Raw genomic sequence first — 12,473 nt, 5'->3', positions numbered from 1 at the left:
CACTGCCTTACCCCCTGGCAGGGTGCCCAGCTCTCTCTGTCCCCACTCACATACACAGCTGGCCATGCCTTTTAACCCTTCAGGCTGTCCCCTGCTGCCCTGGCTGAGGCAGAAAATCCTAGGGAGCCTTGCAGGTGAGGAATGCCAGGAGAGCAGGCTGGAGGCTGTGCTGGAGGGCTGCCATGACCGTAGTGTTGTCTCATGGACAGGAGAGTCCCACCAGGCCATGCAGAGGAGCGTAAAAGTACCGAGGGGATTGCATGGCTTTGCTCTGAAAGTGATGACTGCCCACAGTCAGTGTAACTGAAGTTGCTGAGCACTGCTCTCAGCAGAGACTAGAGACTGAAGGGGCAGCCCTGCTGCAGGGAACCTGCATTAGCTGGGGGGTGGACTTGATGATCCCCAGAGGTACCTTCCAACACCTATGATTCTGTGATTCTGTGAATACCTCTGTTTCCTGCTTGCAAGGACCTGACTGGGATCATGGCTCTCCAGATGTGTCCATCCATCCACAGGGACTCAGCCTGGCCACCATGAACAGCTCCTCTCTGCCTTCTCTCCTGGTTGATAATGCTAAATATTGTCTCATCCCAGGACCTGATTTCATCTCATGTTTGATTTCACACCTTGAGCTCATGGGAAGCTGTGCATCTCAGAGCTCATTAAGAAGAAACTCTTTAGCAGGGTGTGTTGTGATAGGACAAAGGCAAATGGTTTCAAACTAAAAGCGGGGAGACTTAGATTGGATATAAGGAAAAAAATTTATAAGGGTAGTGAGGCACTGAACAGGTTGCCCATAGATGTAATATATACCCTGTTCCTGGAGACATTCAAGGTCAGGATGGATGGCGCTGTGAGCACCTGACTGAGCTGTAGGTGTCTCTATTCATTGCAGGAGAGTTAGACTAGATGGCCTTTAAATGTCCCTTCCAGCTCAAACAATTTTATGATTCTGTGATTCTAGTAACTCCTGGTCCTTTGGAGTTACCAAGCCCTCCTTCTCATGCTGCTGCATCCACAGCAGGTGGGCTGACCCATGCACTTCTTATCTTCCATCCCAGCTCTCAGATCTCTGTGCCCACCACAGGGAGTGGTTGATGTGACAAGGGTGAGCTGGCAGACAGCAGCACAGACGGGAGCCCCAAGGAGCTGCCTGGAAGCTCAGCAGTGGGGTGAAGAGCAAGGGGATTCCTGGAGAGAGCCAGCGCTGCAGGGGATTGTGAACACGCATAAATCACTCCCAATGCCACGTTTGTTCCTCCAGCTCTCGCAGACATGGCAGAGTCCAGCTACAGCTTGGCACTTATTGGATTGCTGCTGGGCTAACAAGATTCATGGGAAAATTAAAAATTGATCAAATGAGATAGAAACAATGTGTTCTTCTGGAAAAAAAAGGAAGAAAAAGTTGGCTTCAACCAATTTCACAACTTGGGAAAGTATGTCTTTGAATCATACTTGACATCGCTGAACACGTATTGTTTTGCAACCAGAGCGGGTGTCAGGGACAATCACTGCGTGTTTGAAATGGAAGCGAAACATTTTGGTTAAGCTCCCTGGAATCTTTCTTTCAGGTTTAGAGCTTGAAAAATGCTTCTATGATTGTGGCTCTTCATTGCAGCTCATGGCAGATTTATTATCCTTCTCTTTGATACCCCAGCAAGTCTCACAGGGAAAGAAAAGTGCTCTCTGCCCAGCTTTGGCTGCATGCACTTTGGGGCCAAGCATTGTTTTGCATGGGAGGCTGTAGTATGTACACTCAAAACAAAGGGCTTCCTGTTGTGCATTTGGCTGTTTAACCCAAACAGGAGTATGAACAGCAAACACATCAAAGCAACTGTAGTTGCTCAAGGCCCTAGGAAAACCAGCTTTTTGCACAAGAAAGGCAGTCTGGATGGAGGCATCCCCACTGGGTCCAGATCTGCTGTTGATTTTGCACGGCAGAGCCACCGTGAGTCCATCTGGCTGCCCGTGCAGAGGCACGTGGCATATCCTCTGTGGTCACTGAGCCATCCCTACATGGCTGGTGGCTACGACAGGGCACCTGGTGCACGTTGCTGCCCATGCAGAGCAGATGGACACTAGGCAGGCTGTGAAAAGGCATCACCCACCTCTGTTTGGGCAATGACACTGTCTCCATCTGCTTACAGGGGAAACTCTTCTCTACCTGAGTATAAAAGGCAAATGAGGTATAACTGTGTTCATACTCCTTATTATGACTTCTCCCTCTTACTGGCCAACATTTACGTCTGTTGGGTGTATCTCCTCCTTCTCCTGACCTTAAACACCATGATTAAAACAAACACTTAATGAAAGATTTCAAAGCACTTGCAGGGATAGTTCCCACACCTCAGTGCCAAAGCTCTGGCAGGAAGGTTTTGGTGGCTGAGTGCAGCATCTTAGGTGATTTTATATTTATATCTTCTTGACTTTTGGCCAAAATCCCCAGTAAATTTGAATTTTGGACCCCTCACTACAAGAAAGACATTGAGGCCTTGGCACATGTCTAAAGAAGGACAACGAAGCTGTGAAGGGTTTGGAACACAAGTCTTATGAGGAGCAGCTGAGGGAACTGTAATTTTTCAGTCTGGAAAAAAGGAGGCTCAGGGGAGACCTTATCACTTTCTACAACACCCTGAAGGGAGACTGTGGCAGGTTGGGGGTTGGCCTCTTCTCCCAGGTAGCAGCAATAGGATGAGAGGGAATGGCCTCAGTTTGTGTCAGGGGAAGTTCAGGCTGGATATTAGGAAAAATTTATTCTCTGAAAAAGTGGTGAGGTATTGGAACGGACTGCTCAGGGAGGTGGTGGAGTCACCGTCCCAGGAGATGTTCAAGAAACATGGAGATGTGGCACTGAGGGACGTGGTTAGTGGGCATGGTGGGGATGAGTTGATGATTGGACTAGATGATCTTGGAGGTCTTTTCCAACCTTAATGATTCTAAGATTCTACGAATTTGAGCATTTGATCTTGTCTTGCCCCTCCAAAGAAGGTTATAGGGTGCAGCAGGATCTCCCAAAGAAGCAGGAAGTTTGTGTCCCTGTGCTGTCTGCTGTGTGCTTTCTTTTAATGAGGCCATAAGGAATTGTTAGAAAATTGAGGTGGAGCAAGCAAAAATCCAGGGAGTTACTGAGCATCAGGGAGCAGAGCTGCTAAGGTGCCTGGTCCTTTGAGTGGGTCCTTCTCTGAGGGGCCAAGAACTGTTTTGAAGTGAAGGCACTGACTCTCATTTGCCTCTCACATGGTGGACTTGCCTGGGGTCATTTTTTGTTTGATCTGTTAGACATGAGAGGCAATTTGGGACAGCCCTGTTTAGTCTTATTCATCTGGCATCTTGCTATCGCACGTCTCTCCTTGCTGGATCAGCTGTTCCCCACAATCAGTCCCACAGAGATAGCAAAACCAGCAAAACGTGCTGTTCCTGGTGTGTCCCTCCAGCCTGCAAACAGCCTCACACCTTCCATGAGTCACTGAGAGAGGCCCCCGCACAGGACACAGACCCACTGTGGGGACTCTGAGATGAGCAGGGGATGATCAGAAGCAGAAAAGAGGAGCAAAACTTGTCCTCTGTGCTGGGGACCTGAAGAAGCTTCCGTGCCATAGGGAAACCAAGCCTCACCATAGTATGGATGTGCTGTCTGGGCACTGTCCTGCCTCACCTTCTCTAGATATCCCTTCCCCAGAAGGTTCAGGACACCTGGCCCAAGTGGCAGCACACCAAAGCCGGTCTACAGAAAGGAAAGAAAACCTTTTGGGGAAAATCCCAGTAGAGCAGATTTCCATCCAGGCTGTGTCCCTTCCTGTGAATCCTCTTGGAGATGTTGAGTAGTGGCAATGGTCAAGGAAACCAAGGCAGAAACCTGCTGCAAACCACCGTGGCTGCAAGGAAGGGAGGAACCTCACACTTAGTCTCTGCTTGAAAACTCTTGCAGAAGGGCTGTGCTGCCTCTTCTTCTTTGTGGGGCAGCACCAACAAAACACTCTATCATGTATAGAGATGCGTTTGCTTTGATCACTTTTCCAGCAAAACTGAAGCAAGGGAGTTTTCTGCCTGCGGTCTTAACATGGGCACATCAGCCAAGACTTATGTTCTAAATTAAGTACAAACAGCTGAAAAAAACCCAGTTTTTGGCTAAAGTTGAAGGAATTAAACTTGCTTAGTCTATGAAAGGAGGTGAAAAAGCCATAAGGTAATAGGTTTCTAATGTGCAAAAGGTTGCTGTAAAGCAGGTGTTCAGTTGTGGTCCCTCATCTCCTGGCAGGAGGATGGGACGTAACTGGAGTAACGCACAACAAAAGTGACTTAGGTTAGGCATGAGGAGTAATTAGATTTAAATGCTAGGCAATAAGACTGGAGATTAACTTATTGAAGGAAGCTGCAGACCTCCTCATATCTGAGAGGTTTCAAGGACAGATGAGACTAACTTTAACTGGGAATAGTCTGTGAATTCTCATTTCTTACCTGTTGAAGGAAATCTGGATAACTTCTAAGCACTGGAACAGGCTCCCCAGGGAGGTGGTTGAGTCACCATTCCTGAATGTGTTTAAAATCCATTTGGATGTGGTGCTCAGGGACATGTTTTAGCAATGGGTTGTTAGAGTTAGGGTACTATGGTTAGGTTGCAGTTGGACTTGATGATCTTGAAGGTCTTTTCCAACCTGAGCAATTCTATAAATTTATGATTCTAACTTCAGACTGCACCTCAACTGGAGATTCAGTTTCAGGGGCTGAATGCTGAGAAATATATGGGTAAAAATAAAGCATGAGAGCTCCTTTAAGAAATCATTGCCTGCGAGAACATATTCCTCTAGGTTTTGTTCTCTCCTTATTTCCCATCTCCTGCATTTAATTTATGTGCATTGGTCAGCCACACACCTTACCTTCCTGTCCTCTCCCCTTCTCCAAGCCCTGGGCATGCTTTCCCTGCAAGCAGGGCTGCCACATGGTATTTTTGAAGTATTTTTAGCAAGGGCATCACTATGGCATCTCCTCCTCCCTTGCAAAGCTGAAGGCAGAACCAGGTCCTGCTGTGATTTGAACCTATGGTTCCTACAAGCTAGGACACAGCTGAGCTGCACGTTCCAGGTTACAGAGTTTACTGAAACTTCAGGGCCTGACTGATTTATTGATGCTGCAGACACAGCGATGGCCTCATGCAAGGGCCAGCTGATCCTCCAAGGTGCTCCTGCTCAGAACAGGTGGGTGAATTGCCTTCTCACCCCAACAGGATGGATGTGAGCCTTGCACCTGTGTCAACCTCGCATCTGATGACCTCTGGTAGCCACGTGCTGAACAAGCTGAAAAGGTCAATGAGCATATCAGCTCGAACAGCTGGATCTAATAGAAAATGAGACAACGTGATACATACTTGGCATTATAGGAATAACAGATGTAGCCAGGGTTGGTTGCAGCAGCGTGTTGATGTGCTGAAGCAACTGAGGAGACTCATATGACAGCAACCTATCATTCCCATCCTGTCCACTGAAACTGAGATGGCCAACAGATGTTAGGCACAGATTATCTGATGGCCAGCTTTCTGCATGCAGCTGATAGGCGGCAAACCATGTGGCAAAATGCCCCTTGGGAAGGGCCATTTGCAACGGGTGGTGCAGAAATTGCAAGGTAACAAATACAACCCACACTTTCTATCGGGGCGAGAACTCTGTACCATCCAGCCTATCAACTATCAGTTGCCACCATTTCTGGAGACTTTTGAGAAATGTGTAGATGTGGCACTGAGGGACATGGTTAGCGGGCATGGTGGGGATGGGTTGATGGTTGGACTAGATGACCTTAGTGGTCTTTTCCAATCTTAATGATTCTATGATCACTGCTGCCACCCTGGATCAGGCATGACAAAAAGTCCAGATTTATCGTTTTGCCTTCTCTGCTGTTACAACCGAAAAAAATAACAATAAAAAATCAGCTACTTTGCCCAGAGTATCTATTATTGCTCACTTAAAGGCAGTAGCTGGGGTAGGGTGAGGCTTGCATGGAGCAGTGCGATGTTGCACCTCATTCCCACTGCAGGAAAAGGAATTAAAGTGAGAAATGCAAAAAGAAAAGGAAGGCTAAAATAGGAGTCTAAAATAAGAAGCAGAATCCCTCTGGTAAATTGCTGAGTTTGCTCCCTGCTGTGGAGAGCCAGCTCTGTGGGGGGGTGAGCTATTTTCTGGAGATGTGCTGGAAATAGCACAGGGCAGCAGCAGCAAGTGAACGTGTGGTCCCCCAGAAGCTTTGTGCTGATTCAGGTCTCCCAGCTGTGTTCTCAGCAAAACCACCCCACTATTCAGGGCAGGACACTTGTCCCAGCCCCATCCCTGGCAGTGCTGAGCAGCCAATCCTCCAACAAAGCAATTACCGCTGGCCCCAACGTGCCACTGCCAGTGCAGAAATTGAATTTTGAAGCAGTCGGCAGCAATTCCCCAGAGAGCGCTGCCGGGCGGATGGGGGATGGCAGCAAGGAGCTTTTCCTCACCAGGCTTCAAGCCTCCCTTCGACAGGCTGAAATGAGATGCTAAGCCTGGAACTCAAATCCTCTGATCTTCCCTTCTGCATTCAGCACTGCTCCTGGCTTTCCCCTACAAAACCCATTAATCAGAGCCGCACCAAGCACCTCCTCGGGAGCTGGGCTCCAATCACTGCTTCCAGGCCAGCGCCCGTCCGCTCCCCACCCCCAGCTGTGTTGCGTGCTTGAATGTTTTAGGGAACCAGTGTCTGAATGCTGTATTGTTAATAGCAGGGCAATGTGCAGGGACCAAATCCTGGCCCAGGCATGGCACAGAGCCACCGACTGAACAAGTTGGTGGCCAGGAGGGGTGACACGCAGCCATCACGAGGATGGATGGCTGTGCAGATGTCCCCAGGAGCAAGCGTGGGGCTGGGAGTTAGCACAACAAATGGTTTTTCACTATGCATTAACCCTGGAGGTCCAGACCAAGACAAATAGGGCAATAGGCCGGAATTCATCAGGAATAAAAAACACCCAAACTAGATTTTATTTTGCTGGGCTTTTGGTAGTAGCAGTAGTAGTAGTATGAGTATTTTTCCCCAGGAGCAGCGCATTTAGAGCACTACTTTGTGAGCGACTCACCATTTCTTACAGGGACGTTTCTAACAGAAGCACCTGCAGGACTACAGTTGCTGGAAGGCTTTCAGCTAGATGAAGATGATGATCTCACACCTTGTGTCTATTTGGGGGAGGGCACCAGAGGGGAGGATCGGGCAGGAAAACACCAGAGGGTCACAGGGAGGGCGGGTGGCAGCAGCTTTTCCTTCCTGCTCGCTTTGCTGGGGGAAGCAGCGTAGAGAAGAAGGCCTGCACCAAACCTCTGCCCTTCTGCAGGTTTCCTCGCCTTGCCCCTGAGCACTGGTAGCGGGGATAAGGAGCCCCAGGCGGAGCAGTGCAGTACTGGGGAGCGCCGCTGGAGGTCTGTGTGCGTTGGCTTTCTCTTGCTCAGCCCAGGGATGGGGCGGCTCTCCCAGCCCACTTCTCCCAGGCTCGGCTAGCTGCGGTGATTGCCGTGCGGCCTTCCTCCCACCAGAACTGCAGGATGGCATCTCCACAGCACCTGTGCAGGGCACCAGGCTGTGCCCATCGCTGGGGGGAGGTGCCATAGGATATTATCAGGCTTTTTTTTTTTTTTTAAATTTGTCCAGAGCCATGACTGTAGCAACTTTATTGTTACAAAAATACCACTGGAGCTTTTAATCTTCACAAGCTGCTACGACTTTGATTTTAAAGAAAATATGGCAGCCCAGGATCACATAGAATCACAGAATCGCAGGGGTTGGAAGGAACCTCAAGAAATCATTGAGTCCATACACCTTCTAAAGGAGTAACCCTACAATAGGTCACACAGGTAGGCGTCCAGATGGGTCCTGAATATCTCCATAGAAGGAGACTCCACCACCTCTCTGGGCAACATGTTCCAGTGCTCCATCACCCTTGCCATAAAGTTCTTCCACATGTTTGTATGGAACTTCCAGTGTTCAAGTTTTAGGCCATCACTCCTTGTCCCATGGCTACGCATCACTGAGAAGAGCCTGGCCTCATCCATTTGCCTCCCACCTCCCTTTAGATATTTATAAACATTTATCACAGCGGCAACCACTGCTGTATTGAGACATGCATCAGAGGGGAAAATCACTAAGTCATAGAATCATAGCATCATTAAGGTTGGAAAAGATCCTCTAGTCAGAGAACCTTCTCCTTTCCATTTGAAAACACTCCTTTAAAAACCTCGTGCCTCTGTCCAGCCGGTGCCCCTGCTGCCAGCCCATTGCTTTACAGCTCTCACAATATTTGGTGTTTTCCTCAAAGTTACAGTTTCTGGAATCAAGTGCCTGCCACTAAATCCCACTAAAAAAAATAAGAGTTAAAACAAACAAACAAATAAACAAATGGCAACAACAAGAGGAGACTTCCCCCAGAATTCACAGTGTAGGCATGGTATGGATGGGCTGATGGTTGGACTAGATGATTGTAGTGGCTTTCCAACCTGAATGATTCTATAATTCTCTTTGAGGAGAAGGGGAGCAAGCATAAGTCAGCTTTGGGGAGTGTGACTTGAGATCCTGATGCCCCCGACAGCAATGGGGACAGGCAGATGTGTCTCCATACCATTGGTTTTGCTTCTGCACCTGGAGCAATTGCTGTCCCCATGTGCAGAGGAAAGGGGACCCAGGCCATGAGCACAGAGCCCGAAGGCATTACTGAACAGCAAAACTGGAAATACCGGAAAATTTCCCTCTGCTTCTTGCTGCAAGGCAGCATGCAAAGGCAGGAAAACCCCAGCCCGCTACAGCTGTGCTTCAGCCACCAGTTTAAATCACTGCTGTTAAAAATGCCAGCAAAATAGCTGTTGGCCAAAAGTACAATCATTAACCTTAGGTTCTTCTTTCCTTCCTTAGCAAAGACAGATACTCATTGACAGAGCTGTTCATGATACAGCACATTTCCTAGCGCTGTTACCTTGCTGACCCAAGCAAGTAACCAAAATTTGGGTGGCTGCGGGTTAATCATAGCAAGAGGAAAAACTGATTGCAGAGACAGGTACTTTTCCAAGAGAGGAAAAAAAAAGAAATGAGCATTCCCTGGCTCTCACCGCCTGCGGCATCCCCACATGCAGCTGGCTTAAAGCCCTGCTGCTCCTCCAGCCACGTGTGGTTTTTTTTTCCCACCATTTCAGTGGTGTCTCCTTCACACCCCATTCAACCTCTCCCCAAGTCATGCAGTACAGAGCGGATTCTAATTAATCACCCTTTAGGAAGCTATTTATTAGGCAAATGCTTCACATTCATATGCACATCTGCAGCTAACAGAGAGGCTTTCACTTCTTCCTGCAGCCCAGCAAAGCAGAGGCTGCTGCAGCCAAAGCCGTGGTTCTGGGCTGCTTCTCGGGTTGAGTGGGTGCCTGTGCCCATGGCATGGCAAAGCCACTTGTAGTGATGGAGCTGAGGGTTGGAGGAGAACCTGGAGACAGATAAGAACACCAGCTTGAAATCTCAGCACCTGCCTTGGTCACTTGCTGATGGAGATATTGCAGAGGATGGGGTCGGAGCCACCAGACCACGCTGGGAAGACCCCTTCTGGCACCACTGCACCAATAGTACCAGGGGCAGCTTTTGCCATCAATCCATTAATTGCTAGGGTATACTGATAGCCCCCAGTGAGGGCAGGATTGTGGCTGCTTGTGGCTGTTACTGGAGAAAGACAGAGCCAACACCGTGGTGGTCCTGTGCATGGTCCCTTCCCACAGCACGTCTCATTGTGCAGCACATCATGAGCTGGAGGAGGCTCAAGGACGCTGGTGAGGTCCTGCCTTGGTGCCCACCACCCCTTAGGAACAGATGCTCACACAGAGCATCCAAGTTGTTTGGTTGTTTGGAATCACCCCTAGGGCTTGTTGCTTCAAGAGTGACAGCAAAATCCACTTTGGTTTGGGGTATTCAAACCCTGGGGCTGGATACAAACCTCCAGTTTCAGAGTGAGAAACAGCATGAGCTTCTCGGGAGGCAGTGGCTCTGTCTACATGAGGAGGACCAACCAACACATGACATCGCATCTGCTGGGTGCATCCTAAAACCAGCCCATGGCTTACTGGCTTGGTGTGCTACTCAAAAGCAAAGCCAGTCTAAAGCAGACCTGCTGAAGGCAAAGCAATTTCTGATTTCCAAAAAGTATATAAACTTTTGAAGCAAGCAATGTTTCATTTTCTTACTGAAAATTATTCCGAAGTCCTCAGCCCTCAGAGCCACACAACTTGCCCCCATTCATTCCGTGCAAATGGATCAAGCATCCATGCACAGAGTGCTTTTCTTTACGCTACAGTGAGAGCTGCTGGGAGCACTGGCATGAAATGCAGACTCCGAAATGTCCGTCTTCATTACATTACTTCTTTCCGTGAGGTTCAGCAGTGGGTCATGGCATGTGGGTGACTTCCCCCCAGGTCCTGGAGGAGCAAAATCTTCAGTGACTTGGGATGACAACTGTGCTTTTACAGACTGAAAGCTCCAGGCAGTGCAGTTGCCTTGCCAGGAAGCTCTGCTAACAATATTCTTTTTATTCCAGGGGCCCAAATCTGCCGTCTGGGAACCTGCCTGCCTTGTGCAATCGATTTCAGCGAGGCCCTTGATTTTCAGTGACATTTGCTTCCATCCGTCACGGCCGCCTGCTCCGTCCCCATCCCTCCTTGCTGCTCTGCCAGAGCCCTGGAGAAACCTGAAAACCTGGCTTGGCAATGAGGGAAGGTGAAATCTGGCATTCAGACAGGGCTCGGGAAAGCCGGTGCTGTGCCCGTGGCTCCTCCGAGTCGCTGCATGATGGTGCACGTAACCCCTCTGTGCCTCAGTTTCCCTGCTACAGCAGTGTGCCCTCACCTCGGGCAAAGGGGGGGATGCTCATTATTGCTTACAATATGCAGCATAAGTAGTAAACAAGTGTTTAGAACCTTTCTAAAAATAATCCATCCACCAACACTCCGGCCCATAGAGCGGGACTGGAACTGGGAGCTTTCCTGGCTGTTACATAACTGCAGTGGCATTTTTTTAAGGAATGAGTTGTTTTGATTACTCTCGTTATTTCATAAATAAGCAGCGTAGAAAGGATCAAACAAAAATAAATGCCTGCTTCACCCAGGCATATGGAGCTGAGCGTTACTTGAATTATATTTTTAAAACAGCAATCTCCTATCTTTGGCCTGGAGCTTTCACAATCCAAAAGCGAACGCTGCCCCATTTGTTTGTTTGTTTTCCCCATCCACTGCCTCTTTGCCTTCACGTTGGCAAATTCTGCCGAGGGCGAGATGTGCCAGGGACATGGGGACACGGGGACATCTTCCTCCCACGGGAGGCTCCTGGCTCGGGGACGCTGCTCCCCTGGCACCGTGACCCACCTGCCGAGCCGCCATCGGTGCCACTTCTCGTCACCCCAGCTCTGCAAGCGGGTGGGATGCTGTGCCTCAGATGCTCGGGAGCGGTGCCGTGGTCGCCCCCCAGCTCCCCACGAGGGCACTCGGCGCAGTGTGAGGCTGCGGGTGCTTGTGGGTGGGAGGGCTTCCAAGCCCTGGCCTCATATTTCCCCCTCCGTTGATCTCACTTCGGAATGGTTTTTTATGATAAAGCAAAGCAACGAAATCATCACGGCAGCACCGAGCTCGGAGCAAAGCCCCAGCTGCCTGCGCACCGCCCGGGGGACCTCACCCGGGACGCAAGCCCACACGGTGCCAGCGACCGACGCACTGAAGCCCGCGGGGGGATTCAGGATCCATAGGGGCGGCTGCAGGGGGGCACCGAGCAGGAAGATGCGCAGGTGCACCCCGCGGGAGGATGGGTCTTCCAGGGGCGCACCTCGCGGGGGGGCTCACACGGGGCTCCGGGGGTGCAGCCGCCGGGGGGGGGACGGCCATCGGTGTGGGCGTCCGTGCCGCCGCTCCGCATCCCCGCACCTCCTCCCCGGTCCCGCACCGTCCCCGCATGGCGCATGCCTGGGGCAGATGCCGGCCGGTTCCAACCGGGAGAGAGCGAAGCTTTTCGGGTCCTGCGAAGAGGAGGAGCCCATCTTCCTCCTCCTCTTCTTCCTCCTCGCTGCGCATCCCCCCGCCTTCTCTCTCCCACAGGAAAAGTTACAGAACGGGGCACGGGGCACGGAGCCGGCGTGGGGGGTGGATGTAGGGCCGCGTGGGCTCGGGCAGCGCTGGATACGTGGATGGGGCGGGGGGGGGGGGCCGCGCCGCATGAGTCACCGCGGAGCGCCCACGCTGCGCCGCAGCCCGCCGGGACGCGCACCCCTCGCACCCACCCGCGGTCGTGTCTGCCCGTGGGGCTCCGCGCACCAACAGCGACTGTTCCAGAATGGGAACGCGGAAAGAAAGAATGAAAGGAAACGGCGTCCCCGTGCGCGGATGCAGAGGAGAGATGCGCGGCCCGCGGGAGAAAGCCGCCCCCCGCGCAGGGACGCGCCGTAGTAATTTGCA

General features: G+C 50.7%; 1 protein-coding gene and 1 long non-coding RNA gene across 6 annotated transcripts in view; one reads left to right on the top strand and one right to left on the bottom strand.

Annotated features, from left to right (window-relative positions):
- LOC110397422 overlaps nucleotides 1–12,467 on the top strand; it is a 39,562-nt gene extending 27,095 nt beyond the window's left edge. For all 5 annotated transcript variants that reach the window (XM_021393676.1, XM_021393674.1, XM_021393675.1 and 2 more), the window contains one exon: nucleotides 10,571–12,467. In XM_021393676.1, coding sequence (XP_021249351.1) covers nucleotides 11,304–12,464 — 1,161 coding nt within the window. In that variant the 5' untranslated portion in view covers nucleotides 10,571–11,303 and the 3' untranslated portion in view covers nucleotides 12,465–12,467. The remainder of the gene's footprint in view (nucleotides 1–10,570) is intronic.
- On the bottom strand, nucleotides 9,252–12,422 carry LOC110397425. Its single transcript, XR_002437768.1, has 2 exons — nucleotides 12,299–12,422; nucleotides 9,252–9,472 (listed from the first exon to the last, which is right to left on the bottom strand). It is a non-coding gene; the product is annotated as an uncharacterized LOC110397425 (long non-coding RNA).

This window comes from Numida meleagris, chromosome 4, assembly GCF_002078875.1.
Source record: "Numida meleagris isolate 19003 breed g44 Domestic line chromosome 4, NumMel1.0, whole genome shotgun sequence".
NCBI classification, from domain to species: Eukaryota; Metazoa; Chordata; class Aves; order Galliformes; family Numididae; genus Numida; species Numida meleagris.
Note: the sequence above shows the minus strand (reverse complement) of the source record. Positions and strands in the feature narration are given on the sequence as shown.